A 27,801-nucleotide genomic window follows, 5' to 3' on the forward strand; every position below is an offset into this window, starting at 1 on the left:
CTTACTGCCAATCAGCTCCTCCCCCTTTGGCCCCCACCACAGCACTCAGACTCTGGTCCTCTTTACACGAGTGCACGAGGTCGACATCACAGGTGTGTGTGTGTGTGTGTGTGTGTGTGTGTGTGTGTGTGTTGATCCGAGGCCCTGCAGCTTTGACACCGCCAACCGATCAGCAGGCGTTACCGTGACGACAACGAGCTGAAGCGCTGCAAGAAACCGTCTTGACATCCTCCCGCCTCCAAACAGGAAACCGCAGCGGGGGGAGGAAGCCTCCTCGCCGTCGGCTGCACCTCCATCGGCCTCGTTTCCTTCAGAGAGAACGCCGCTCTCCTTCACGGGGCGACTTCAGGACTTGTGATGAGTTGTGACTCTGTTTCTTTCTACGTGTCATTACAGCTTTGGAGAGAACGATGTTTTACTTTAAGCTTCTTTACACGATATCCACATCGATAACATCTCATCAATCATCATCTTTGTAGAGATCCGGAGGAGGAACGTGGACCTGAGCAGAGAATCATCTCTCTTCTAGCTGCACGTTGAGCGTTGGTACAGAAACGTGGCCCAACCCTGAAACTCAGGCCCGATTCCAGTCTGCCCGACCTCTGACCCCCGAGGAACTGAGCGTGAGCGTCTGAGGGCTTCAAACGGTGTGAATATGAAGAAACAGCACTGCCACATGTCACGTCACCACGGCAACGCCACAAAATATGATGTATAATTGAAGGGATTTATTTCACACATTTTAAAATTGCTTTGATTACAACATTTTATATTTGATGAATAGATGAATGAACAGGTTTGTTCTTTTCCTCAATCTTTAATCCTCGATGTTTTAAACAAATACATTTTATTATGACAGTCTGAACACGTTTGAACAGCCCTCCATGTTTTATGTCACATTGCAATGACTTGTGGGTAATTCCCTTGGGCTTAGTTAGCATGCTGACCTACGGAGACGGTTCATAAAAGGGCTCAAACATTGGAAGATGAGACGGAACCGGATCGATACCACGTCATCAGCTCCAATCCAGACTGTTGTCATGGTGACATCGCTCATCGGAGCCTCCGCTCCACATTCTGTCCGTCGCCATCTTGTTTTTCTGCATCCAATGAAAGGGAAGCGAGCGTATTTGGACTCTTTTTGTCTCACTTCCTTCTAAAATGTTGTTCGCCTGAATTTCTGTTGTCCGGCGTCGGGTTTGTCGTCGCGCCGCCTCCCAGAGGCTGCAGATGAACCAAGATGGCCACCGTCGTTACGGCGTTTTCTCCCCCCGGATGAGGATGAGGATCCTCACAGGCTCCTCCTTCCTCTGGACCAGAACTCTGACGGAGACGCTGAGACGCGACACAGGAAACGTCTCGCTTTAAATAATAGTTAGAAAAGTAGTGATACAATGTACACAATGATTTTTATTGTTTTTTAAATGATTTATTTGATCTGATGTTTCTTTGTACCAACATAGTAAATCTAATTATTTGCATCCATCTAAAAATGGAGAATTAAATTGGACTCATAATGGTTCTTATCTACAGCGAGTTGTAACTTGGCTTATTTGATGAAATCACACTTTCTTGTTTCTTGTTCTTCTGAGTTTGTGTCCTGATGGTTGAAATGTTCTTATTGAAAGTCGCTTTGGATAAAAGCGTCAGATAAATGACATGTGATCATTTAATGATACTTAATAGAATTTAGGTGAATCTGCAGCTTTACTTACTTGGATCATTAATAATCAGAATTTCCCTCCGTATTAATAACACATTTCCACAAAGTGTAACAAGTTCATTCTTGTTTAATAGTTCACAACAAGTCACAAGTCTTCCTTATGAAAAAGATAAATAAAGATTCTCTTCTCTTTGTGTCTGTTAGTGTTTTAATTCAAACATAAAACACGATTATTGATAATAATAATAATAAAACTTCTGCTGAATATGAAATGAAATGAAGCAGAGGATCCGGCTGATCTCAGACCAGCAGGATCAGGAGTCTCTGTCGTCACGTCCGCTCGCATAAACACTCCCCTCCCTCCCCCCTCCCCCCCCTCCTCCCCCCCAAAGAAATTCCCTTAAGTTCTCGCTTTAGAATTATTGAAGAAAAAAGCTGAAATTCAAGAAGTGAAAAAAGGAAAACGCTGCGCGGCGAAGCGCCGGATCCGAGCGGCAAACTGACCTCAGATCAGAACGCTGGACACCGGGACTCTGGTGGAGCGTCCGCTCTGAGGGACCACGATGGGCTCGTCCTCTGGGGACGCAGAGACCACAGGTACTTCTTAATGTATACACTGTGTGTACTTCCCGCTGTACTGCACACATTCGGTGCGGCCGTCTCACCTGTGGGCGCGTGATTCGTGGCCCGGTCACGGTCTCCCTCGATGAAGAGCGCAGTGGCGAGAAAGAAGCCGCCTCCCACAACGGCCACAAAGGAGCAGAGCAGCAGCGAGAGCTGCAGCGAGCGGAACTGCCACAGGAAGGAGTCCGTCCTCCTCAGGGAGTCCGACACCTGGGGGGTATAAGTACACACCTCAGGTACTTGTACTTGTACTTCACTAACCAGGATGCAGTTTTAGTTGTCGTTCATTAAGTCGTCGAGCGATGAGTCAATTATTAATTATCATCAATTAATTATCAACTAATAAGTGATTAGTACAAATATACAAACATGTACTTATGAAAACAGTATTAATCTAAAGTGTACAGGTGTGTGTGCATGTAGATGTGTGTGTGTGTGTGTGTGCGTGTGTGTGCATGTAGATGTGTGTGTCTGTGTGTGTGTGTGTGTGTGTGCGTGTGTGTGCATGTAGATGTGTGTCTGTGTGTGTGTGTGCATGTAGATGTGTGTGTGCATGTAGATGTGTGTGTGTGTGTGCATGTGCATGTAGATGTGTGTGTGTGTGTGTGTGCGTGTGTGTGCATGTAGATGTGTGTCTGTGTGTGTGTGTGCATGTAGATGTGTGTGTGCATGTAGATGTGTGTGTGTGTGTGTGTGTGCGTGTGTGTGTGTGTGCATGTAGATGTGTGTGTGTGTGTGTGTGTGCATGTAGATGTGTGTGTGTGTGTGTGTGTGTGTGTGTGTGCATGTAGATGTGTGTGTGTGTGTGTGTGCATGTGCATGTAGATGTGTGTGTGTGTGTGTGTGTGTGTGTGTGTGTGTGTGCATGTAGATGTGTGTGTGTGTGTGTGTGCGTGTGCATGTGTGTGCATGTAGATGTGTGTGTGTGTGTGTGTGCGTGTGCATGTGTGTGCATGTAGATGTGTGTGTGTGTGTGTGCATGTAGATGTGTGTGTGTGTGTGTGTGCATGTAGATGTGTGTGTGTGTGTGTGCGTGTGTGTGTGTGTGCATGTAGATGTGTGTGTGTGTGTGTGTGTGCATGTGCATGTAGATGTGTGTGTGTGTGTGTGCGTGTGCATGTGTGTGCATGTAGATGTGTGTGTGTGTGTGTGTGTGTGCATGTAGATGTGTGTGTGTGTGTGTGTGCATGTAGATGTGTGTGTGTGTGTGTGTGTGCATGTAGATGTGTGTGTGTGTGTGTGTGCATGTAGATGTGTGTGTGTGTGTGTGTGTGCATGTGCATGTAGATGTGTGTGTGTGTGTGTGCGTGTGCATGTGTGTGCATGTAGATGTGTGTGTGTGTGTGTGTGTGTGCATGTAGATGTGTGTGTGTGTGTGTGTGTGCATGTAGATGTGTGTGTGTGTGTGCGTGTGCATGTGTGTGCATGTAGATGTGTGTGTGTGTGTGTGTGTGTGTGTGTGTGTGTGTGTGCATGTGTGTGCATGTAGATGTGTGTGTGTGTGTGTGTGTCCTACCACTCCGATCATGTAGGGACTCCCTGCGTCTCCCAGCAGGTGCGAGATGACGATCTGAAACGCTTCGGCTGTCGATCGACGCGTCGGAACGACGACATACTGGAAGAAAAAAAGTTATTTATTCAGCAGATATTTAATTTTTAATATCTATAAAAGGACAAAATAGTGCAGAGGTTAAAATAAATAAATCTAAACTTTAACATATAAGTGATATCAATGTGTCTTTTTCCAAACACGAGAAAGAAGAAAGTTAATTTAACAAGTTTTTACACGACTTTGAGTACAAAAGATTCCTAAATTTAAAAAAATACAAGAACCAAACAAGAAATAAATAGTACAAAAATAAAGACAAGAACAACATATTACGGCTGTCAATAGATTTAAAAAAAATACTAGTTAATTACACATTTTGAAATCCATGAATATCAAATAATCAATATTGTACAATGATGTTTTTAATGAATATTGTTTCTTCTTCTAAATCTTTAAAGTAATGAGTAATAACCTTAGAAAGCGTGTATTTTCTAACACAGGGTTTAATGTGTTTAAGTCATTTTACATCACAGGTCGTTTATCTGACGCGTTCATCCAAAGCGACTTACGTTACATTTATGACTCAGGGCCTTTGAACATTTTGCGGGTCAGGGGTCAGCTGTGTTGCTCAGGGACTCTGACATGGGACACGGGGCAGCAGGGACTCAAACCCCCAACCTTGCGATTCCCGGTGCCCCTTCGCCACGACGACCCCATTTCAGATTCCCCGACCTCTGCTGATCACCCGTGATGTGTGACTTTACCTCCTGAATATAATTGTAAATCTGATGCTTCAGCCTCAGAAACTTTGTTTCCGTGTTTCATGTCGTTGTTTCCACACGGCGACATTAACAGCAGACTAACAAACGCTTCTGTCGTTGGTCCCATTTGAATGCAGCTTTTTCTCGTGAGGACTGGGGGGGTGTAGAAGGGGGCGTGGCCTAACAGCTGTTTGTGTTGACACACATAGAACATATCCGATAGAGATGGAATAAATAATAAGATGAAGCAGTGGAGGTAAACGTGTCTCACCAGCAGGATATCAGCCACAATGGCCCAGTTCATGGAGAGGAAGGTCTCCCCGAAGAAGATGAAGACCTGCGCGGGCAGACGGGAAACATCTCACCATTGATCGCTTCAGTCACGCGTGTTTCCTGCGTGTGGGACTCACGTATGTGGCGGTGGTGCTGGCCTGAGCGAACACGATGGCGAGGTAGAGGAACGGAGCCGAGAGCAGCAGACCGGCGGCGCAGACCAGCGGGTCGGCTCGGGCCGTCCTCGTCCTCAGCTGCCGGCTCACCTGCACGCCGCTGGCCACGCCCAGCACACCCGTCACACAGGTGATGACCCCAAAGATCAAACTGTGGGGGGAGAAAAGGCGCCGTCAGGGCTGTGGATGGTGGACGGAGTTGTCATGGTGACACCTCGCCTTTAGTTCGACAATCGGTCTGTCGCCATCTTGTGTTTATCAACCAGTGAACAGGAAATGACTTTATAAGGACAAGGTCAATCAGCGTGTAGCCCCGCCCTAAAGCGTCCCCTGCTGTATATAAACTAGCAAAACATAAACTCATGTTTACAATGTTCACTGAGGGAATAAATCAAGAGAGAAGTAGAGTCATTTCCTCATAGACGTCTATGGGAGCAGAGGAGTCGCCCCCTGCTGGTCACTACAGAGAAGTAGAGTCATTTCCTCATAGACGTCTATGGGAGCAGAGGAGTCGCCCCCTGCTGGTCACTACAGAGAAGAAGAGTCATTTCCTCATAGACGTCTATGGGAGCAGAGGAGTCGCCCCCTGCTGGTCACTACAGAGAAGTAGAGTCATTTCCTCATAGACGTCTATGGGAGCAGAGGAGTCGCCCCCTGCTGGTCACTACAGAGAAGTAGAGTCATTTCCTCATAGACGTCTATGGGAGCAGAGGAGTCGCCCCCTGCTGGTCACTACAGAGAAGTAGAGTCATTTCCTCATAGACGTCTATGGGAGCAGAGGAGTCGCCCCCTGCTGGTCACTACAGAGAAGTGGAGTCATTTCCTCATAGACGTCTATGGGAGCAGAGGAGTCGCCCCCTGCTGGTCACTACAGAGAAGTAGAGTCATTTCCTCATAGACGTCTATGGGAGCAGAGGAGTCGCCCCCTGCTGGTCACTACAGAGAAGAAGAGTCATTTCCTCATAGACGTCTATGGGAGCAGAGGAGTCGCCCCCTGCTGGTCACTACAGAGAAGTAGAGTCATTTCCTCATAGACGTCTATGGGAGCAGAGGAGTCGCCCCCTGCTGGTCACTACAGAGAAGTAGAGTCATTTCCTCATAGACGTCTATGGGAGCAGAGGAGTCGCCCCCTGCTGGTCACTACAGAGAAGTAGAGTCATTTCCTCATAGACGTCTATGGGAGCAGAGGAGTCGCCCCCTGCTGGTCACTACAGAGAAGTGGAGTCATTTCCTCATAGACGTCTATGGGAGCAGAGGAGTCGCCCCCTGCTGGTCACTACAGAGAAGTAGAGTCATTTCCTCATAGACGTCTATGGGAGCAGAGGAGTCGCCCCCTGCTGGTCACTGCACAGAATGCAGCTTTAAGACAAGGAGCTCTGATGAAGGTGGTCTTTGGTGGACGTGATCCCCCCGTGTGCTCACCTGTCCGAGGAGGCGCAGTTCCCCTCAGAACAGGGGGGTCTCTCGCCGGTGAACACAGCAGCTCTGAACAGGAACGTCGGCGCCCACAGCGCCAGAGAGCCGGTGACGAACGCCACGGCCGTGAAGCCGAAGGTGGACAACACAAAGCTGTAGCTGCAGAGGAGGCAGAGCGGCGGGTAAACAGACGTGTGATGTGAGGTGGTCCAGATGGGGGCGCCGATGGAGCCTCGTGCTGCACCTACTTCTTGCTGAGCGCCTGCAGGTCGGCCAGCCAGCTGGTCCGCTGCGTGTGGTCCTCCGGTCGGTCCTCGATGGCGCCTCTGATTGGCTCCTTGACCACGAAGAGCAGCAGCAGCACGGCGATCAGACCCAGACCAGGAGTCACCTGGGGGGCGTGAGGAGGGGGGGGGGGGCATTAACCCTCAGGGTGTTCATCTCTGATTAACAACATCATTTGAATCTCAATTTCAGTTATATGCGTTTGTGATGAAAACAGCCCACTTGATTCCTTCAAGAGTAAAAGTGTAACTTTCAGTGTGGAACTTGAATAAATGCTGATTGTCCTTGTGGATCCTCGACCCCCCAGAGACCTGAAGGGACCATCAAGGATCAATAAAGACACGTGCTAGAGCCTCACCCGTAGAGCCCAGTGCCAGTCCTGTGCTGCGCCGCCGACCTGTGAGCCCACGATGTACCCGAGTCCGCTGAGACAACAACCACAACAACAACACGTTTAGGGCTGCAAGTAACGATTATTCTGATAATCGATTAATCGGACGATTATTTCTTCGATTAATCGATGAATCGGATAAAAACAACAGCATGAAAAAGCTTTATTCTAAAACAGAACTGCAAATTCACGTTGAAAAAATACTGTTCAGAAATACTCACCAACACACCTGCATGTTCACTTGAAGCTTATTCATTAAATTATTACCATCATAGTAGTGAAAGTTAAGTAAATGTTAAACAGCAGCAGCGACACAACGAATCGATGATGAAATTCGTTGCCGACGCTTTTAATTATCAAATTTTAGCGATTTCATTGATTCGTTAAACAAGTTCCAGAGCGGAACCAACGTTTGTTATTATTGTGTGTAAATTCAAAGAGTCAGAAATTGATACAGTGTGATACTAAGAGTCCACGCACCTGCCGACGGGGATGGCGAAGTAGAAAACAGAGAGCATGTTGGTCCGCTGCCCCTTCACGTACAGGTCGGCGATGATGGTGGGAGCGATGGTGGAGTAACTGGCCTCCCCGACCCCCACCAGACCTCGCGTCAGCAGCAGGGCCCAGAAGTGCTGCGGGACGCCGAGAGACGGTCCGTCAGCGGGGGGGGGGGGGTCAAAGGGCAGCGGCAGGACACACACACTCACCTCTTTGGGGGTGTAGGAGCTGGCGAGCGTCACCAGGGACCAGAACATGATGCCGACGCTCATGATGACCTTCCTGTTGTAGCGGTCGCCAAGGTAACCGAAGGCCGGAGCCAGGAACATGTAGCTGCAGATGAAAACTGGAGGGCGCAGACGGCAGAGCTTCAGCTTCAGGGAGTGAAAGCAGCTCCGTCCTACCGGCTGATGTCTGATGGACAGGTGGTCTTACCCGTTTGGAGGAGGCCGGACTTTCCATCGTCGATACCGAAGTACTGCTCGATGTCGGGGAGAACACCTGGCGGGGACACGGAGGCTTTTTACTTCTTTTAGAACACTCGCTGGATGAAAAGTCCCGTCCTGTCAGACGAGACGCTCGTAAGCGTCTCGTCGTCTTAATTTTGCGTCTTAATTTTGTAATACTAATTTCAGGCAATATTATTTTTTTGTAACTTTCATCAGAGAACATTCTATAGAATTAAAATCTGCGTCCTGTGCTGTGATTGGCCGAGGCGACCCAGTGGCCCGCCCCCTACCTGCCACGGTGAAGCGGTCCATGTAGTTGAGCAGGTTGATGTAACACAGGATGAGGACGGTGAGCAGCGCGCGAACGCTCGACACCCCGCTGGGCGGCTCCTCCTGCGGCGGCCGGCGCCCCGCGCTGCCGCCCGGCTCCTCCCCCTCGCTGTCCTCGGAGAAGAAGGGCGCCGACTCCGACGCGGTCTCTGCCAGGGACATGGCCGCCGCTGAGGGGACCAATGAACACGATCAATAGCCGATATACGCGCACTTTGACCCCTTCATCAGATGGAAGAGCTTTGTGAATGAGACCGTTTAGAACACAAAGAATCATTTTACTCCTCGGGGGAGGAGCCTGTGTGGACACGCTATCGACAGGCTTTATGCTAAGCTAACCAGTTCGAGAGGACATTAACAGACAAACTTGACTTTCTGCAGAATAAAACCACGAGATGTTTTCTGAGGAAGAGGAATCACCTGGTGAGTCATATGATCACATGACCAAGTGAAACCAAGTCACGTGATCACATGACCAAGTGAAACCAAGTCATGATCACGTGATCACGTGACCTGGCGGGGCTGGATTGGAAGGGTCACATGTTCTCCTCACTGAGAAGGGAAGTGGATCCACGGTTTCACTTCTCTCCTGTTTCCTTACTGAGCTCCTTCAGCGTCGGAGACACTGGAACAAGGAGATAATTCCGTCCCACAATTCCTTGCAGCAGCCATATTTAAATAGTGACGTATCATTGGTCCGTTCAGGAGAAATAAGGATCATGACGGAGAAACGCATGAGACAGTTTAGTACATTTGCACTGTGATATTCCTTCTTTTCCCTTTTATATTATTGTTATTTCACTTATGTTACAACCTTGTTAATTAAGTACACTTTATTACAACATAACAAATGTTATTGCTTATTCCTTCGGGGGAACCGAATTACAGAAATGTAATACATAATAAAAGCTACTATTATCATGCAACGTGTCTTGTCTCATGCATATTAAATATCAACCATTTGTTTTATTGATAAAGCATTTAAGTGAGAACACGTCCTTTATCGATGGTTAACGTCACATTTAAGACGCTGGAATCCGATCGATTGGAACTTTCATTTATCAAAATAGAAGAAATGTGATCATATGTTCATGGAATTATGACCAATAAATAAAGACATTTTTTTTGTATTAAATGTTTAAACTGTCTTTAAATTAATAGTTTTGTGTGACAGGCAGTTAAAAGAAAACATTAAAGATACTCCAGTCAAAATGTAAAAAAGCAGAAAAACGTCACCAATGGATATGAATTGCGTTAAAGATGGATGAGCTAATTGATCCAATAGCAGATTTGAATAAAGGTAATTGGCGACACTATTGATTATATACATATATCATATATATATATATTAGATATATATTCTTTAAAAATAAAAAATAAATCGTTTCTAATTTCTTAAATTCTTTGTTTTGTATGATACTAAATCATCTAGGTTTGGTTTTAGACGAAAAACAAAGATCTCACCATGTGTTAAAGAAACAATAATCAATGGTTTGGTCCACAAATCAATAATTGCAGCCTCTTTTCCAATATTAATATAATAATAATGATCGGATAAAAGTATGTAAATGTGTTGTACATTAATCTTTTTAACCAAATATAATGTATCTCAGACTGATAGATGTATGTATATCAACAGACATGAATGAATGATTACATTGTATATTGATCTGTGATTTGATCGATGACCAATGGACTTTGTCTACAAACACACCTCATTGATCAGAGTGATCAGGTGATCAGCTCTGATCTGCAGAAACAAAACTAAAAGACACGTGAGACGAACTAATCACGGACGCCACAGCAGACGATTAGCAACACGCTAAACGTGGTGTAATAAAAACGCAGTTGATTGATCCGCTTGTAAACGTTTTAACAAACACACGTCATCCCGATCACAGCTCTGGGGGGTTGAGACGCAGTATTTTGAATGCAGTCTGGCGCCTTGAACACAAGACGCAGAGGATTTCATCACCTTCTACTTCTTAGAATCAATTGTCACTAAAAAAACAATCTCATTAAATTGTCTATCTGAGGGTTAATAGTGCAGCTAAGTGCCATCAGCTGCTCGTTGTTGTTGTTGTTTACCTGAGTTGAAGACGCTCCTCTCTTCGTTACGCAAAACCGTGAAAAAAGCGTTATTCGGAAGCCATGACGACGGTTTAAGGAAAATACAAATGAAAGAAAAAACGTTTAAACGTGAGTCACGTGTTAAAAATGAAGTGACTGTTTACTTCAGAGATGACAATTCTGCAGCACGGCCGCCATGTTGGATCTGGTGAACTTCCGCCCCGTCGCTCACATGACCTCGTTGACGACGAGTCACGTGACAGCGGTCGGCGCATCCAATTAGCGGAAGTTAGAAATACAGACGGACTAATACAACAATGAATAAATACAAAACTAGATAAATAACCATCTCTTATTAAATCAATGTGGAGCTTAATTTGAAAATGTCGATAAATAAATATTTAAATCGGACCATTTTCACATACAATTATTTATTATATTTAATAAAAGTAATGTTTCAAGGAATAACTGCATACTTGATTCTTGAGAATTGTAATTACAGTTTTCTTCCAAAACTCAGTTTGTATTAATTATGACAAACAAATAAATAATATTGTTTAAATTGAATTGCACTGAGACGTAACATTACCTGGGATTTTTCTTAAAGAGAAACTTCTACTCATTTTATTATTATTTCCGGTACCAGTTATAAAAGTACAAAGAGGCTATTGTACAGACATTATATTTAAATAAGTTTACAATTGTACAAGTTTTCATGTTCTAAGCATAGAATCCCACAATTAATAGAGTATTTCAAAGGAACAATAGAGGCTCCAAGTCTAAACCCAAACTTCGATAATGTCCCCGTCCTCCATGTCTAGCTGAGCCGGCGTCTGCCCGTCCGTCACCTTGCTGCCGTCGTAGTGGAAGCGGACCGTCGTCCGGGCGACGCCGGGCATCGTGCACAGATACCGGGAGAAGACGGAGCCCAGCGGAGCGTCCTGGGACACACACAGAGATCATTAGGTTACACGTTCAATTCTCGCAGAAATTCTGTCTGAAAGCGGGTCGGAGGAGGTGCCACGAACTCTGTGCAGAGAGAACTCCTGTGAGGAGTCTCGGTCTTTGCTCTGCAGCCTCACGGTGACGCTGCTGCGGCTGTCGGCCTCACTGTCATCCTGCGCTGCCATGACGACGCACTCTGAACAACAACAACAACAACAACAAAGAACAAGGTCCAGTCAGCTGCCAGCGTTAATCCAGATCAAAGCCTCGCTGAGCCGGGTTTGTGATTTAGCAGAATATAGGATTAAAATATCAACGTTATACATTAATTATCCCGGAGAAAACAATATTAATATGAGAATAAACCGTAACTACTAAAAAAAGCCATTAAACATGTTGATAATTGCGTCAAATAAAAGTGTGAGTTAAAAGTTGTGAGGTCACAGCTTCTGTTTAATATATTTATTATATTTTAAATATTTATAATCAATATAACACATATTGTCACATAAGAAACACTTAAATGTTATTTTGAAAAGTAAGTGTTCAAAAGCTTTCAATATTTTATTTATCTCATCGTTCGACCCACCGATGATGTCGGCGATGCCGAGGCCGAGCTCGCCCACGGTGGCGTCCGTCCGGAGCTCCTCCTCCTCCCTGAGCAGCAGGAGGCGAGGAGGCGGCACTTCGAGGATGATTGACAGCTGGGTCAGCACATCACTCAGACGGGTCGACTGCAAACAAACAGAGGAGCCGGTTGACAGGTGACATCATGGGGTCCTGAGCCAGGTCCTGGGGGGGGGGGGGGGGGGACGTACCGACAGAACCAGGACCTTGTGGACGTCAGTCCGGCAGCGGATCTTCAAGGGGATCTCCCGGACCGAGGAGCTGTACAGAGAACCCTGTCGTTCGGAGACCGGGTTCACGATGACGTCCTCCTCCGGCTCGCTGAGGCACTTCCTGTCCCGAGGCTCAGGAGACAGGAAGGAGTTCACCGCCTGGAGCTTTCTGTCGATCTCACTGAGGAAGACCAACAAGCACACATGGTTGTCTTCATCGAGTGCTTTTCTTCTGGGCCAGAGACTAGAGACTAGACAGTACAGACCAGGGGTTAGAGGCCAGAGGTCAAAGAATAAGGGTTAGTGTCTAAAGACCAGAGACCAGAGACTAGACAGCAGAGGCTGGAGAGTAGACACTAGAGACTAGAACAGTGTTTACAGGTTTCTAGACTCACCTGATCTTCTTCTGGACCTGTCGGGACTGTTTCTGGACCGGACTCTCTGGAGGAGACGGGCAGCGGACAGCAGCTCTGGTATCAGTGAGGAAAAAACGTCACGTTAACGACGTTAAATATGAGGGTCCAGGTTCTACAGGTTCTACACCCCTAACAAGCCACGTACAGTTCTGTCGTCTCCAGCTGGACTTCAGCCTCGTCCTCAGAGTCGCTGAGGTGGACCACGTCTGCTGGAGCTTCTCGAGAAGAAAAGCGAGCCCACAAACCGTCGTCTGCTCAGAGAAACAAAGAACCCGTCAGGAGCTTCACTACACCCTCCTCTCAGAGCTCCACCCTCTGGCTTCCCTACACCCTCCTCTCAGAGCTCCACCCTCTGGCTTCCCTACCGGAGTTGTCCTTCTCGGTGAAGACGGCGGCCATGGGCCTCAGCTGCAAACTGCTGCTCACCTGAGGACAAGAAGCTCAGTCACGCCCGTTGGAGACAAACATCTTCACACACGAACTGATCTGTTCACCTTGTTGGAGTAAACGGGCACCGAGACGATGGCCGAGGGGTCCAGGATGCGCCTGCGCTTGGGTGGAGGCTTCACGGCCTCGTGCTCTACGTCACACACCTGGAGGACAGACGGACGGTGTGTTCATTAGTTCATGGGTGTCAAGCTCTGGCCCGCGGGCCCGCCGGTATTATACAGCGCATTCACCGCTAGTACTACAAATCCCATAATGCTCTGCTGTTGTTTTGGAGCGTCAATCAGGACAGGACCCAGACCGCTCACCACGACTCCCCGTGCCACGATTTTTCGAGCTGCGTGAGTAAACATTTCAGTTTCTGCAAAGCAAAGGGAAGAACGCCGCAGAGCTCCGGGAGCAAACGCTTCTGTGGGACATCTCGAGCATCACGGAGCGCTGCAGCTGCATCGTCACAGACGTGCACGCAGCAGTGAGAGCTTTTAAAACTAAACTGTGTCTGTGGGAGAATCAGATGCTGCCAAACCATAAAAACGCAGATCTCTGCCGCCGTGTCGCACAGTTTGCTGAACAACTCCGTGTACTCGCCGCGGAGTTCAGCCGGCGATTTGCCGACTTTGATGTCCAGAAATGTAGATTTGAACTGCTTAGTAATCCCTTCGCAGTTGATGTGGAAAACGCACAAACCAGCCTCCGAATGGAGCTGATTGAGCTCCAGTGTAACGACACGCTGTTTGCACAGTTCATCCCCGACACAACGCCTCAGCTCCGCACCGAGCTGCTCAATCGCTCTCCATGTTCCGCAGCACTGATCTATGTGAGCAACGTTCCTCCTTGATGAAGATGATGAAAACATCTCACAGGAGCCGTCTGACTGATGGACACTGAGGGTTTCAGCTCAGAGCCTGAGCCCGGACAGATGAACTAGCATCCAAGATGCAGGCATCTGGCTTCAGTTTAGATCAGTGTGTCGCAAACTGAGCAATAATTAACGTATTCTTTATGCACTTTTTCTTGCTACTCCAAGGCCTGAATGGTTGATTCATTCATTGTTATTTTATTTTCAAATGTATTAGCCTGTGGAAAAAGTTCATTTTGATAATTACCTCAGAAGGCTGCAAATAGAAAAGAGGCATACCAGTTTTATTTAAATTTGATTTAATATGCCATTTATATGTTTCTTTTTTTATTTTGAAATTCGATTTTGCGTGTCTGCACTATTAACTTATATAAGTGTTGCTTGTTCCATATTCAATGTTAAAGCAAAACTGGGTTCATATTGAAAGGTTCGTTTGTTCAACGTTGGCCCGCGGCGTTGTTTCATTATACATTTTGGCCCACTGTGTATTTGAGCTTGACAGCCCTGATGTAGTTCATGACAATAAATAAATGCGTTGCAGAGTCATCGTTTATTCTGTCTCTATTGGGTTCAAGCAGCTTTATATATTTAGTTGTAGCCGATGACAAAGAGTAAAAACGTAACATAACACGTAACGTTTAAAAAGCTTACTGCCGAACGTCAAATGTGTCATTTTTTAAATGGGGTTCGGCAGTGTTCTTGTTAAACTAACGTTACAGCTACTAACAACAAAGCGTTTATTTCGGTTATAATGGGGTAAAAGTAGTTTAATTGGAAAGTTCGGGTCACGAGGTGGTTTGGACTCAAATCGAAACCAAAGAGCAACTAACGGACGATCTTAAGGCTTTTATTTTGAAGAGCTAGCGTTAGCTATGCTCCACTACCAAGATGCTAATGTTCTCCTCTGAAGGAAGTTTAAACGTGTTTTGTTGCTACAGTTCACTTTTCACCGGAAATAACTTCAATCACGGCGACGCTGCATTTGTTTTTATTCACACATTTCACGTTTTTTTCACCGATAAAAGCAGCAAATGTTTTAACACTCACCGATTCCGCCATGTTTGTTTGTCTTTGCGCGGGCAGCTGTTGCCTTCACGGACTGTGGGAAATTAAAGAGTAATTACAAGGTTCTCCGCTGTTGTGCCTGTGAGTTCAGGGAGTGTGGGAAACGTGTAGAATATGCTCTTTGGCGATTAAACGAGAAATATTTATTATTGCTCTTCTTTTTTAAGTACATTTACTCAATGAATTGGGGTAGTATAAGCTGAGGTACTTTTACTACTATTTTTTGATATGTATAAAACTTCTTCTACTCCACTACATTAAGAACATTTAATCTAGTGCATTCATTTAAACCATATATATATATATTGACACATTGCAGTTAATAATAAATTATAATCATGGATTTCTTTACTAATTACTTAAAAAAAAAAAAAAGAAAGTGGAATGAAAATATCTACCTCAAAATATATTTAAACACATGTACTTGTTGCAGTGCTAAAACTGTCCCTGTGTGTTTCCGTGTGTGTGTGTGTGTGTGCGTCGCGAATAAAACAGTAAAGCATTGAAACATGTTTTCACCACTCCTTTTTTTTTAAAGTGTTTGTTTCATCAAATGTAATAAGAACAACAGAAGAACAGCTCCGTTCATCGACAGGAAGCTGCTGCTGGTGTGAGAACCAAGCGCTCCTCCACCGGAGACTGTCCCGATTCCACTTTGGAGTAAAAACTATCGACAAGTCTTTCCTCACGTGTCATTTCCCCCAGAGTTTCATCACTTTAGCCTTTAGTTTCTTCATCAGGTGATTGACTTCATCTCCATGGACACTGTTGTTGTTTATCTCAGCCATCAAACATAGAAGAAACTGCGTCTTTTACTGCTCAGACACTAAATTCTTCACGTCCTTTGTTGTTTGACCCCAAAATAAAAAAACACGATGGAATGGCAAAGTGTAAAAAATAATTCCCCTTTTGTTTTTTGTCTCCTCGAGACGAGAAGAAAACCACTATAGAAACACTTGTTTTCGGAAGGGAGTCTGGTTCGATCAATGCTAAGCTACGCTAACATTGTTGCATCTCCAGTGTCACGTGAACACGACAGCGCGGTGACTGTGCAGCACATTACACACACACACACATGTGCTTATATACACGCGAGTGTCCTTCTGTTCTGTGTACAAGTAGGCGGTACCAAACCACGTGGCTGTGAACGCAGCACAAGAAGAAGAAGCGACACTCAACCCCTCGGGGTCAGAGTTGAGTCGCCATGTTTTTTATACAATGAGAAGAAAACAGGAAATGTTGTTGTTGTCGTCACTTCTTCTTGTTCTCCTTGCAGGCGACCACGTATCTCTGAGCCACGTTGAGGGGGGGGGAATAGCCGTCAGCGTAGGACGTGTCCTCAAACAGCACCGAGTAGTCGTCCTGAGGCTGGACACAGAGACACCATCAGGTATTGATCAATCAGGGATCTCATATCTCTCTCCCCGCACACGCACACGCACACACACACACACACACACACACACACACGCACGCACGCACACCTCTCACCCTGTGAGGAGGCGTGTGGATCAGAGCCCGGTAGAAGCAGGTGGTCTGTGGGTAGAGAGCCAGAACCAGGTGGTCCTTACTGAAGAGGGCCCCCGGGTCGGTCTCTGGGTTTGCCTTCCACTGAGGGAGGGGGATGATCCTCCTTCTGCTCAGCGTGTGCCTCCTGGTCACATGGTCACACAAACACTTGTCGGATTAAACGTCTACAATGTAGAGACATCACTCACACGTGCTGCTTTCTTGGCTTTCTGCAACCAGTGAACAGGAAGTGACCATATATGGGCTGACAAGGACAGAGATGATGTCTCTGTTAGAGACCTGTCAATCAGCGTGTAGCCCCGCCCTAAACAATCCCCTCCTTTAACTGATGTAAAACTACAAATTAACAAAGGTTTGACTCCTTATTATTTTACTCACAATAAAACAAGTGTGGCCTTTAATACAGAATTAAACAATTGGGATCCAAAATGCATTGTTGTGTTATTTCACTTATTAAAGAGGAACAATCTGAAGAAAGAAAAATCATGAAGTATTAAACTCACTCTTTTCCCTCCTCGTCAATGTCGTCCACTTCGTACCTGCAGAGGTCGACAGGTCAGTATGAGGCATTCCCTTTAGATATATTTTCCATACAGATATATGGCATCTATCATCTATAGCAAATTGTAAATTGGCTTATTTCATGAAATTGCACTTTCTTGTTTCTTGTTCTCCTGAGTTTGTACCCTATGGTTGAATGCACTTATTGTACGTCGCTTTGGATAAAAGCGTCCGCTAAATGACATGTAATGTAATTTACATATACAAGTATATTCAACAGGAAAGTGGGAGAACTTGTTTCTGCTACTTTATCCTTCTGCTGTTCTTTGTTCAATTATGACATACAATTGCTTAACATTTAATGAATTAAACTAGTACATTAGGTACTTAAAACTCTTACAATGTCATAATTATCAATATATATATTAGTGGTGGGCCGTTATCGGCGGTAACATGCTGCGTTATGGTGAGACTCTTATCGGCGATAAAGAAAAAATAGTGGCGATAGTCTATAAATTGGGTTTGGAGCTGGGTCTGTACTACGCAAGCTATGATGATTTTCACCTTGATATTCCAGCGCGGATGTTTACCTACGAGCGCTGATGTTTACTAGCCAAATTGCACTGTAGGGGGCGAGAACGAGACGTGCTAGCATGGATGCTGCTACGAAGTCACCGGGTTTGCTTCAGGGAAAATTTATTTTTAAGAAGCTTCCCAAAGGAAACGTCGACAAGACGAAGGTTGTTTGCACCGTGTGCAAACAGGAATTAGTTTACTGTAGAAGTTCTTCAAGTCTCAAATACCAGCTAAACGCAAAGCATCGCTTAGCTAACGCGGAAGATGCCGGGCCAAGCACTGATGTAGCGTCGTCGTCAAACTACTATGTTTGAGTGACACCGAGCCGAGCCCGTCAGCACGGCTCCATCGGCCAAGCTAACGAATGTCCTCGCGCAGTGGATCGCCACCAGCGTGGTAGAAGATGACGGGCTCGAGCTTGTTCTTCAGGCGGCCACAGGTGATCCGTCCTACAAACTACCTGCTAGGCGAACTATCATGAGGGGAATACGTGACCAGCACGCCTCTGGTCTCATGTGCCACCTGGCTTAAGAAACCTGTTCTCAAAGACTGACTTTTACTCATTATTTGGGTAGCACACATATTCTAAATGCCTTCACCAGAATTCAAATGAGCCATTTTAATCTAGATTAATTTCAAGATTACAGTGAGATTAATCTAGATTAAAGAAATTAATCTATGCCCACCACTAATTATATATATAGTAAACTACAATATGAAGAAATTAAAACTCAAACACCACATAAATATTAATAACATATGAATTGGTATTTTCTTACCCTGAAAGTACATTTACTCAAATTCAATTCTGAGGTATTTAAATATTTTATCCTTCTACTCTATTTAAGAGCTGTTACTTTACTTTTAATGAATTAAAAAGTAGTTGGAACGCTCCACTCCATTAAAGCCCCGCCCACATCCGAACACATGACCATCCGCTCTTACTTGTTGGTGGAATGGTTGTAGCTGACGACCTCGGCCAGGATCCACTGCTCGTCCCCGTCCACGGCCTTCACCCTCGCCGCCACCTTGTCGCCCTGCTTGGCCACGTAGTCGCTGCTGGCGGGGGTCGCTCCACACAGAGGGGGGGGGCTGAGGGGCACAGACAAAACCAGTAAGTGCACCAGTTATTGTGCCAAAGTCACAAAAATGTGTCACGCTGTAAATTGCTTAAGTTTGCGGTTATTTGCCTCATGTGGGCTGGGACGCCAGCGGGGAGGGGCCTATCTCCATGGAAACCGTTATCAACGTGGCCATTTGTTTCCTCCACCCCCCACAAAGTAATAACCTCTAATTCTATTCAATACTTTTTGTGGAAGTCGAACATGTCGAGAGAAACTAAACGGCTTCCGTGAGTGACATCATCATGTGTTCACAGAAGCGCCTTTATTCGAGGTGTATGAACACAAAATGACGACATTTTACTGTGATTTATTCACAATAAACAGACAAGTATTCGCTATTTGTTTTATTTTCTCCTCCAGACAACGAATAAATAACTTGTACGCTACGCTAACATCTCCATCATCACTCAGAATAACGACACATTGACATAAACGCGTCTCTGGTAAGATCATAAACTGTGTGTGTGTGTGTGTGTGTGTGCGTGTGTGTACCTCTCCCCAGGCTTGCCAATCCACAGAGGAAGCGTCATGGCCGACTGCTGGAGGAGCGTCATCAGGACGCCGCGCCTCATGGTCTTCCTGGGGGGGTCGCTGTCACTGTGGACCCCCGCCATTTTAGCAGCTAGGAGACACGACAAGGTAGAGGAATCCTTATCCCACACAGACAGTGACACACACACACACACACACACACACATACCGATCCTCCGCTCCTCCAGCAGAGATTTGATCTCGGCTATTTTATCCAGCGCGTGATGCAGGATGCTGAGAGAAACAACAAATAAACAAACAAATCATTACTGGATACATTTCATGATCATAACAAATCGACACCCTTCTTTAAATCCACGGTTTGAATGTGTTCACAACGACATCTTTGAATCTGTGTTTTTCTACAGGCGCTTCGGTCAGAGACTAAATACACACAACCGCCATCACCTGCACTCGGCCTCTGCGTCGGCCTTGGCCGTGGTGTACAGGCCTCTCAGCTTGGTCCGGTAGTACGGGGACGCTGGGGGACACAAGAGGGACGAGACTAAGGCTCCACCAGGACTCCTGATGGAGCCTTCGTCTCGTGGGTGGAGACCCCAGAGAGGGTTACACACTGACTTTTGTTCTCCGTTTGCATCCTCTCGTGCGTCTTCTGGATGTTGAGCAGGTTGTGTTCGCTGCGTGACCTCTCCTCCTGAGAGACAAACACACGTTCACACACTTCGTCCACTTCGACGAGCGGGCGCGTGACGTCACAGACTCACCTGGGTCTGCTTGATGAGCTGGTGGAGCTCCGTCAGCAGCTCGGCGATCTTGGTGTCCGCTGACATCTCGGTACCTTCGGATTTGAAAGGTCATTCATGGTGATTCACGTGTTGCTGTTTGGTGTTCAGATTGGAGCAGAACCACATCTAGAAACCGCTCATTTTAAAGACGCGGGGCTCGGCCTCTCACTGAGAGATGACGGGCGGCAGACCGGAGCTAAAGATTATTAGTATTAACACTGCATAAGACTGAATTGCCGAATAATATCTTTGATCACACCTGTTTGTTTTATGTGCTTTGAGTTACAATCATTTCTGAATTGACAGATTTCTGAATGGAATTCTATTTCATAAACTATTTGTGTGTAACGTGGCTCGTTTTGAGTTTAAATCAACACATATGGCATTCGGTGTTTATATTGTGGGAAATGCAAAACTTAAATAAAGCAGATAAAATGCTCAATACAGCATTTGTTGTGGGAATAAACGAGGCTACTTGAAGGCTAACTGTTGGTTCACGGCGTTAGCAAGCGGCTAGTTCGGCTACGTTAGCTTAACCAGGCGGCTCATCTGTTGGATTCGCGCTCGTGTACATAATCAAAAATCTGCATTAATTCCCACTTCTATAACTTACTGGTAAACTATACGGTATATGTTTCAAAACACAATATGTACTTACCGTATTAAGCTTTGTTTTATTTATTGTCGCCCTGCTATTTAACCGGATTAGCTGCTCTTCCTCTTTTGGGTTAAAGTTGGTCGCTGAACACCCGCCGCCTGCTGGACGGAGTCTGCAACTGCAGGCTGGTTCATGTTATTCAGTACAATAGTGAGGTACTTGTACTGCATACTGCGTGTAAATCACCTCGATGTTATTCTACATACTGAGTACTTTTGAAACTTTAAGTATTTATGCAGTACTTCAACCTCTTTACACTGGGGTATTGCTGCTTCCACTAAGTAGTTTCCAAGCTCAGTTCGTACAGAAATACAAATGCCAAAGATCCCTGTCAGGTTAGGTATTCTATTTAATATTCAAATGTTTTGTGACTGATTCAGTGAAGAAAACACGTCTGCAGACATTAACTTGAGTTTTGCAGCCAAAAGAATATTCATTTTGGACCGAATACACAGATTTCTGACTATACACGTACGTGTACCACAGGGAGGTCACGTCAGCACAAGGGAGTTAATCTTTGAACCTGTAGGGTTTTTGCCGGTACTTTGGTCTGAAACTCAGACGTCACGTACAAATACACAAAACCAGGTCTTTTAATGATTCTTCCCGTCGGCAGTCGGGCTCATCAGCCGAGCCGGTCCCCCACTGACTGACTGACATCCACCGCTCACTTTCTCTCTCACGGCACACGTCACTTTCTGTTCGCTGGTGCACCTTATTTTTAATTTCTAAATATTGTTAACTTTACATTTTATTCCTTTATTTTCAAACTAACCCATAGCCTTATATTTTATATTATTCCTCGTGCACTGTCGTACTGTCTGCTGTTACGCAGCCAAGTCAAATTCCTTCTATGTGACATATTATGGCAATAAATGATTCCTGATTAATGTCGAGTCCCTAAAACTGTGTTTATGAATCTATAAATGAGGGCGTGAAATCGGATGAATGCCTGCACATAGAGAATCGATAATAAAAACAAAATGTAAATATGTGCTGCGTTTTATGTCTTGAAAGGAGAATATTGGAATTGAAGTGCATCGAAGGGAATTTGATCTTTTTATTTTTATCTAATTTTTGAGCCAAATTAAGAGAAAAAATGAAAACACAAATATATAGGAACTTTAGGGTAATGAGTACAACGTGTGTGAGAAGTATAAACTAAAGTATTATTACACTTGATATCCTCAGACTGCTGAAGCAGAAAGTTAGCTTAGCACACAGGGAACAGGTGTAAACAGTTAGCATGGCTCTGAATAAGCTGATTAACTTGTTACATCTGGTCTCTGTATAAATACGAAGGGTTTTACTGGAACAGCAGATAGAACATGAAGTACGAATCTGACAGATGTTATTATATTTAAAAATAGCACAACTGGCCTTTAACAAACAGTTTAAATGCATAAAGTGTGTTCATGGAGATCAGCTGATGTTTAATCTGTGTTTACACTGCGAGAAGCGACTTCCAGAGTGAACATCAAGGTCAGAGTCCACAACAGGTACACGGGGGGGGATGCAACACGCTAAAAACCACAGATTGACGAGTTTCTTAAATGGTCGTAAACATAAAATAATATAATATAACACACACGCACACAACATACACACACCGTACACACACACACACATGCACACAACATACACACACACCAAACACACATCATACACACTCACACGCACACACACACACATCATACACACACACTGTTGAATGAGGTCATGGCTGCAGCTAAAAAAGGAAGAGGGGGCGGAGCTTAGACTCAGCAGACGAGACGTTACAGCAATAAACCGTATAATCATTTCATCCTATTCACAAATCTGCACTTTATACCAAAGATGTTCATATTAAAACAATAAACAGTGACACATTCTGTAATTATGTTGAAAAGTTTTAACTTTAAGGGTTTTATTATTTAAGTTATAGTTATTTAGTTTAAGTGAAACAGTGTAGATAATAAAATGAAGCTATGAAGATGAATTTACGTTGTTTTAACATTTAGAGGAAATGATGCAATATTTCAGTGTGTGAGTGTGTGTGTGTGTGTGTGTGTGTAGGAGGAGCTGTGTGTGTGTGTGTGTGTGTGTAGGAGGAGCTGTGTGTGTGTGTGTAGGAGGAGCTGTGTGTGTGTGTGTGTGTGTGTCTGTGTGTGTGTGTGTGTGTGTTTGTGTGTGTGTGTGTAGGAGGAGCTGTGTGTGAGTGTGTGTGTGTGTGTGTGTGTGTGTGTGTGTAGGAGGAGCTGTGTGTGTGTGTGAGTGTGTGTGTGTGTGTGTGTGTGTGTGTAGGAGGAGCTGTGTGTGTGTGTGTGTGTGTGTGTGTGTAGGAGGAGCTGTGTGTGTGTGTGTGTGTGTGTGTGTGTGTAGGAGGAGCTGTGTGTGTGTGTGTGTCTGTGTGTGCGTGTGTGTAGGAGGAGCTCAGTGTCTCTGTTATAAAAACACACCGAGCTCCTCCTGATCAGATCCTCGTCTCCTCTGAACATTCTCTAAACATCTGTCACTGTTGCACATCTGGGGAATCGAACATGAGTCACGTGGACGTGAAGAACCTGAAGCCCTCGAGCTTCGAAGAAGAGAACTACGACCAATACGAGTATTACAACCTCAGCGACAAGTACGCAGGTGAGACTCCTCCGCCCTGTAAACACATACGTGTACTTTGTGTGTACTGTGTCTACACTCTGTGTGTACACTTGGTGTACTTGAGGTCTAAAGACGGACGCGTTGCTCCTCAGAATCCTCGGCCCGTAAGGGAAGGACCAAGAAGGAGGCGAGTGACAACACCAACCGTCCCTCCCCCTCCGGCCACGAGCGCAAGCTGGTGGAGAAGCTCCAGAACCTGGAGGAGAAGAAGAAGAAGAAGAAGGAGTGAGCAGGTCAGCTGCTCTCTGTTGACCTCTTTGTGTAAACACACAATAGGCTTTAAAACAGCATTCAGCAGTAATCGCATAAACCTTTATGTATGTTACATAACGTGTATATGTATATAAATATGTATATATATATATATATATATAGTTCATTTTGTATACGAACATACTCCTTCCCCTGTAAACCAGGGCGACCCGGACGGCTCATCGGACCCCGACCACGGCGACACATTGAGACCCACAGACAGCGGGGGCCCCGACGGGCCGAGGCTTGACCCCCGACCCCACCGGCCCCCTCCAGGAGGAGCTCACGGATCCTCCCCGGTGGCCAGGCCGTGGCTCCTCCCCCTGCCAGGGGGCGGAGAGCGCCGGTTTGCTGCTCAGACCGCGGAGGTGCACGTGCTCACGTAGGAGGTGCTCTCAGTATCATGAGGTCTATGCGACATGTTTTCATTGCACTGAAAACAAAGAAGCTTTTACCAATAAAAGTATTCTTGAATAACACCGTACTTCTTTCCCTCTTAGTAGTTCAATACTATGATGAAATGTTTTATTTGAATACTTGTAAGTAAGCAGGAGTATCAGAAATAAAGTCTGTAAAGCCTTTGTATTATGTAATTATCAAATACATTAGAGGGAGACTTTGGGGAAGATACATAACAACCAATTAAGAAGGAAAAAACACTTGTCCATATATTAACAAACAGGAAGTTCATTTTATTGTGAAAGGTTGCAGACGCTGCGTCTCAGTTTCTCAGTTTGGAGACAACGTCAACGCGTGTCCTTTGCGGCTCGACACGTTCCAATAACTACTAGTTATTAGTTATTATTAGTTATTCTCAGTGTCTCACTCTCCAAGTGTCTCTCTCGCAGTGTCTCACTCTCTCAGTGTTTGTCTCTCAGTGTCTCACTCCCAGTGTCTGTCTCTCAGTGTTTGTCTCTCAGTGTCTCACTCCCAGTGTCTGTCTCTCAGTGTCTCACTCTCTCAATATCTCACTCTCCCAGTGTCTGCCTCCCAGTGTCTCACTCTCCCAGTGTCTGCCTCCCAGTGTCTCACTCTCCCAGTGTCTGTCTCTCAGTGTCTCACTCTCTCAGTGTCTGTCTCTCTTCCAGCAGGATTTGTCCCTGCTGTTTGAAGCAGGGATCAGGAAATATTTATAGAGACGACTGTTGTTACATAATCAGCTTCACCGTACAGACTCAACACAACATCGCAGTGTTCAACACACACACACACACACACACACACTCTGTGCTGAGGAGATACCCGTGCCTTTAGAAACTCCCCTGGTTGCCTAGCAACAAGCCCTCGGGATTGCCAAAAGAAACTTCAGATAGTTGTGATATAACGAGTGTACTATGCGATACTCTGTGTGGTTGTGTGTGTTTTAGGATTAACATCATTAGATCATCCCAGCATGAAGAAGCTCGATGTCTCTCTAATGTCTGTGTGGTAGAGTTATGAAAGTAGAAATATCAAAGCAGATAAAAAACAACAACAAAATGAACAGAGATCGTAAACAACACCTGGGGATGAAATAAGGAGAACACAGATAATAAAGGGAAAAATAAAACCCAGCAACACGTCCAATATTCATGAAGGGTTTCCCATAGAAGAGGATTTGAAGAAGGGATTTAAGAGATGCTAATGATCTCAGTCTATTTATGGTCACTTCCTGTTCACTGGTGAAAACAAGATGTGACGTCATCATAACCGTCATTCTGCACTAAAGACAAGTTGGAGATCTGCTTCTACTCTTCAGGGTTCTGCTTCCATTGAGCAGAAGGACTTTTATTTTGAAGAGGAAAATGAGATCGAAGAGAGAAAAATGTGACGGGAGAAAACAGTCTTGATGTTTTTGTGTTCCATACTTTAATAATATGAAGAAAAGATAAGAGATAAACCCGATAAAACATCCTGCTGCCACGGCAACCACATCTGATCTGTTGTTTTATTAAATGTGTGTGTGTGTGTGTGTGACTGTGTTCTTTCTACCCAGTGAGCGTCTTCTTGTGTTGAAACAGTATTTCTATTTCAGCTCATGGGTTTCATTGCACTTATTTTCATAGATTTAGTCTCCAGAAGTCAAACCACCAACCGTTTGTAGCTAATGATCCACAAACACAACTATAAATCAACGTATCGTCAATTCATTAATGGTTTCCTTTTTCTGTAGTGTTTTTGTCATTTGCAAACATACAGTGATGAATTGTGGGTAATGTGTGTGTTGATGAAACTGGAAAATAACACCAACTGGTTTCCACACACACACGTGGTCAAACAGATACAAGGATACTTCATTGTACACACCAGGTCTGCAGCAGGTGAGCTCACCTGTCTTCAGCCGAGATGGAAGGAGAAGGTCTGAAGGAGGTGGAGCTCAAAGAGAAAAAGACCAATTCAACCAATGAAATTAATGCGACTCCTGCGGACGATGTTGTGAACACGGATTCTTGTGAGTGTTTCATTCGATCGGAGTTGTTGTGCTAATTGTGTGTTGTGCTAATTGTGTGTACGGTCTACAAACAAAAACATCAAACTGGTTCCTAGGCAACCAAGAAAAACTGTAATAAAACAAAGACGTGTATGCTGATGACACAACGTTATACGTGTCACGATGTGGGTTTGTGTCCCGTTTTATTCTGTAGTTTCCTGCCTCTTCAGGAAATCAGGAATCAGGAATCAGGAAACATTTATTAGCCAAAATATGTCAAACATACAAGGAATTTGTCTTGGCGGTTAGTGCGCGACAGTAGACAGACAAGACAACAGTGCACAAGTAATAAAATAAAGTGGGATGAAATGCTAATGCAATGGGTTAGTAGAATAAGGCTAAGGCTATGGGTTAGTATAAAACAATGAATAAAGGTAAAAAAAAATTAAATATTAAAAAGTTAAAAAGAAAAATATTAAGCATAAAGTGCACTAACAAACAAGTAACAGACAAGAGACAAAGTGACAAGTGACAAAGTGATGAATAACAGTTAAAGTGGCATGTGCAGTGTGAGGGGGAGTGACCGGTGGAGTGTTATAGTCAGGCAGTGGGGGACCGGCTCTGTTGATGAGCCCGACTGCCGACGGGAAGAAACTGTTGGTGTGGCGGGAGGTCGTAGTCCTGATGGACCTCAGCCTCCTGCCAGATGGAAGGGGCACAAACAGGTTTTGTCGGGGTGAGAGGGGTCGGCTACCATCTTTTTAGCTCGCTTCAGAGACCTGGAAGCGAACAAGTCCTGCAGGGACGGCAGATTGCAGCCGATCAGCCTCTCTGCAGAGCGGAGGACACGCTGCAGCCTGCCCTTGTCCTTGGCTGTGGCTGCAGCGTACCAGACGCTGATGGAGGAGCAGAGGACGGACTCCATGATGGCCGCGATGATGGCCCGGGGTGGCTTCACTTCCTGTCTTGTCCTCCCTGTGATTGTCTCCCGTGTCCCTGATGGTGTCCACCTGTGTCCATTGGAGCCATGTGTGTCTCTTGTCCTTATGTGTTTTTGTGTGCTCGCTCTATGACAATACTATTATTACCATTAGTCACTGTTACTTAATGAAGTACAAGTGCTTATGAAATACATTACGTACTGGTTCCTTTTGAGTTCCGCTCCGGCAGAACCCCGGAGTCCAAACTGGGGGGTGAAGAAGAAGGAAGGTGGTGAAAACCAGGAAGACTGAAGTGTGACTGACAGCTGGCTGTAGGGGGCGGGGCAACTTATGATTGGTTTAAGATGCAGCTCCGCATCTGGTTGGTTGGTTGTTTAAACATATCAATATCCGCTGATAGCCCGACACCCGGAGACGGACCGAGGAAAAGGTCCCCGCGGGACAAATGAAGCTTCATCGAGCAGAACGTCTCCAAACGTCTTATTGATACTCGCCTCCAAATGAGAGGACCTTCCTCACGTTCCTGATTAGTCTTCATCATCTTCATGTTCTTCATTGTCTTTATCGTCTTCATCTTCTTAATCGTCTTCATCATCTTCATGTTCCTCATTATGTGAGTGTGTGTGTGTCTTGGATGTGTATCATTAGGCGTCATTAACCACAAATTATACAGAGAAGAAGAGAGAGACAGATGCTGCTGTTGGCACATTATAACCCCCCCTGCAAGCTGCAGCCGGAGGAAGGAGAAGAAGAAGAGAGGAGGGGGGGGGGTTATCTAATACATGTGTATTGTGATTAAAGAGCAAGCTTCAGCGTGTTGAAACCTCAGAGAAGATATC

The 27,801-nt window shown here is 45.3% G+C and overlaps 5 protein-coding genes and 2 long non-coding RNA genes across 8 annotated transcripts in view; 4 read left to right on the forward strand and 3 right to left on the reverse strand.

The window, feature by feature from the left end:
- Window positions 1–54: 54 nt before the first annotated feature.
- LOC144384575 (uncharacterized) lies at window positions 55–1,857 on the forward strand. Its single transcript, XR_013451376.1, has 2 exons — window positions 55–361; window positions 480–1,857. It is a non-coding gene; the product is annotated as an uncharacterized LOC144384575 (long non-coding RNA).
- Window positions 711–10,730, reverse strand: spns1 (SPNS lysolipid transporter 1, lysophospholipid). Of its 2 annotated transcripts, none has more exons than XM_040191571.2 (14): window positions 10,504–10,730; window positions 8,376–8,585; window positions 8,072–8,137; window positions 7,846–7,982; window positions 7,619–7,770; window positions 7,106–7,172; window positions 6,711–6,853; window positions 6,469–6,621; window positions 5,008–5,197; window positions 4,869–4,934; window positions 3,804–3,902; window positions 2,329–2,497; window positions 2,168–2,239; window positions 711–1,335 (listed from the first exon to the last, which is right to left on the reverse strand). In XM_040191571.2, the coding sequence occupies exons 2-13, from the start codon at window positions 8,575–8,577 to the stop codon at window positions 2,169–2,171; spliced, it is 1,515 nt and encodes a 504-aa protein (XP_040047505.2). In that variant the 5' UTR covers window positions 8,578–8,585; window positions 10,504–10,730; the 3' UTR covers window positions 711–1,335; window position 2,168. The 2 variants fall into 2 exon arrangements, with proteins under 2 accessions (XP_040047505.2, XP_077940399.1); XM_078084273.1 differs by having other exon boundaries at window positions 711–1,362.
- Window positions 10,731–10,899: 169 nt separating this feature from the next.
- On the reverse strand, window positions 10,900–15,191 carry nfatc2ip (nuclear factor of activated T cells 2 interacting protein). Its single transcript, XM_040191573.2, has 9 exons — window positions 15,039–15,191; window positions 13,180–13,278; window positions 13,051–13,111; window positions 12,831–12,936; window positions 12,665–12,739; window positions 12,249–12,450; window positions 12,020–12,164; window positions 11,514–11,626; window positions 10,900–11,426 (listed from the first exon to the last, which is right to left on the reverse strand). The coding sequence occupies exons 1-9, from the start codon at window positions 15,048–15,050 to the stop codon at window positions 11,265–11,267; spliced, it is 975 nt and encodes a 324-aa protein (XP_040047507.2). The 5' UTR covers window positions 15,051–15,191; the 3' UTR covers window positions 10,900–11,264.
- Window positions 15,192–15,564: 373 nt separating this feature from the next.
- On the reverse strand, window positions 15,565–20,838 carry sgf29 (SAGA complex associated factor 29). Its single transcript, XM_040191575.2, has 10 exons — window positions 20,723–20,838; window positions 20,044–20,117; window positions 19,898–19,973; window positions 19,727–19,799; window positions 19,488–19,552; window positions 19,280–19,409; window positions 18,609–18,755; window positions 17,090–17,125; window positions 16,548–16,710; window positions 15,565–16,424 (listed from the first exon to the last, which is right to left on the reverse strand). The coding sequence occupies exons 2-10, from the start codon at window positions 20,107–20,109 to the stop codon at window positions 16,308–16,310; spliced, it is 873 nt and encodes a 290-aa protein (XP_040047509.1). The 5' UTR covers window positions 20,110–20,117; window positions 20,723–20,838; the 3' UTR covers window positions 15,565–16,307.
- On the forward strand, window positions 19,290–21,612 carry LOC120828175 (uncharacterized). The gene is made up of 2 exons (XR_005713491.2): window positions 19,290–19,426; window positions 19,687–21,612. It is a non-coding gene; the product is annotated as an uncharacterized LOC120828175 (long non-coding RNA).
- A 1,147-nt stretch (window positions 21,613–22,759) lies between these two features.
- Window positions 22,760–24,088, forward strand: nupr1b (nuclear protein 1b). The gene is made up of 3 exons (XM_040191965.2): window positions 22,760–23,338; window positions 23,452–23,592; window positions 23,776–24,088. Exons 1-2 carry the CDS (start codon window positions 23,242–23,244, stop codon window positions 23,586–23,588), a joined length of 234 nt encoding a protein of 77 aa, XP_040047899.1. The 5' UTR covers window positions 22,760–23,241; the 3' UTR covers window positions 23,589–23,592; window positions 23,776–24,088.
- Window positions 24,089–27,789: 3,701 nt separating this feature from the next.
- The window catches only part of doc2a (double C2-like domains, alpha), a 19,736-nt gene continuing 19,724 nt past the window's right edge, over window positions 27,790–27,801 (forward strand). Inside the window, exon 1 of the mRNA XM_040189811.2 lies at window positions 27,790–27,801. This exon is cut by the window's right edge and continues 197 nt beyond it. The gene's annotated coding sequence lies outside the window, so the exon portion shown is untranslated.

The sequence above is a fragment of the Gasterosteus aculeatus genome, chromosome 11, assembly GCF_964276395.1.
Source record: "Gasterosteus aculeatus chromosome 11, fGasAcu3.hap1.1, whole genome shotgun sequence".
NCBI lineage: Eukaryota > Metazoa > Chordata > Actinopteri > Perciformes > Gasterosteidae > Gasterosteus > Gasterosteus aculeatus.

Excerpts from the sequence above, each read along its gene's own strand:
- nupr1b (XM_040191965.2), top strand. The coding sequence starts at position 23,242 with ATGAGTCACGTGGACGTGAAGAACCTGAAGCCCTCGAGCTTCGAAGAA. Across the intron at positions 23,339-23,451 it reads CCTCAGCGACAAGTACGCAG|AATCCTCGGCCCGTAAGGGA; the intron begins GTGAGACTCCTC and ends GTTGCTCCTCAG.
- nfatc2ip (XM_040191573.2), bottom strand. Across the intron at positions 13,112-13,179 it reads TGCCCGTTTACTCCAACAAG|GTGAGCAGCAGTTTGCAGCT; the intron begins GTGAACAGATCA and ends TCTTGTCCTCAG. Across the intron at positions 11,627-12,019 it reads CGGCATCGCCGACATCATCG|AGTGCGTCGTCATGGCAGCG; the intron begins GTGGGTCGAACG and ends GTTGTTGTTCAG.
- sgf29 (XM_040191575.2), bottom strand. The coding sequence starts at position 20,109 with ATGTCAGCGGACACCAAGATCGCCGAGCTGCTGACGGAGCTCCACCAG. Across the intron at positions 19,553-19,726 it reads GACGCAGAGGCCGAGTGCAG|CATCCTGCATCACGCGCTGG; the intron begins GTGATGGCGGTT and ends TGTTTCTCTCAG. Across the intron at positions 16,711-17,089 it reads ATTGACGAGGAGGGAAAAGA|GAGGCACACGCTGAGCAGAA; the intron begins GTGAGTTTAATA and ends CCATGTGACCAG.
- spns1 (XM_040191571.2), bottom strand. The coding sequence starts at position 8,577 with ATGTCCCTGGCAGAGACCGCGTCGGAGTCGGCGCCCTTCTTCTCCGAG. Across the intron at positions 6,854-7,105 it reads ACTGGCACTGGGCTCTACGG|GTGACTCCTGGTCTGGGTCT; the intron begins GTGAGGCTCTAG and ends CACGCCCCCCAG. Across the intron at positions 6,622-6,710 it reads CTGCAGGCGCTCAGCAAGAA|CTACAGCTTTGTGTTGTCCA; the intron begins GTAGGTGCAGCA and ends CCTCCTCTGCAG.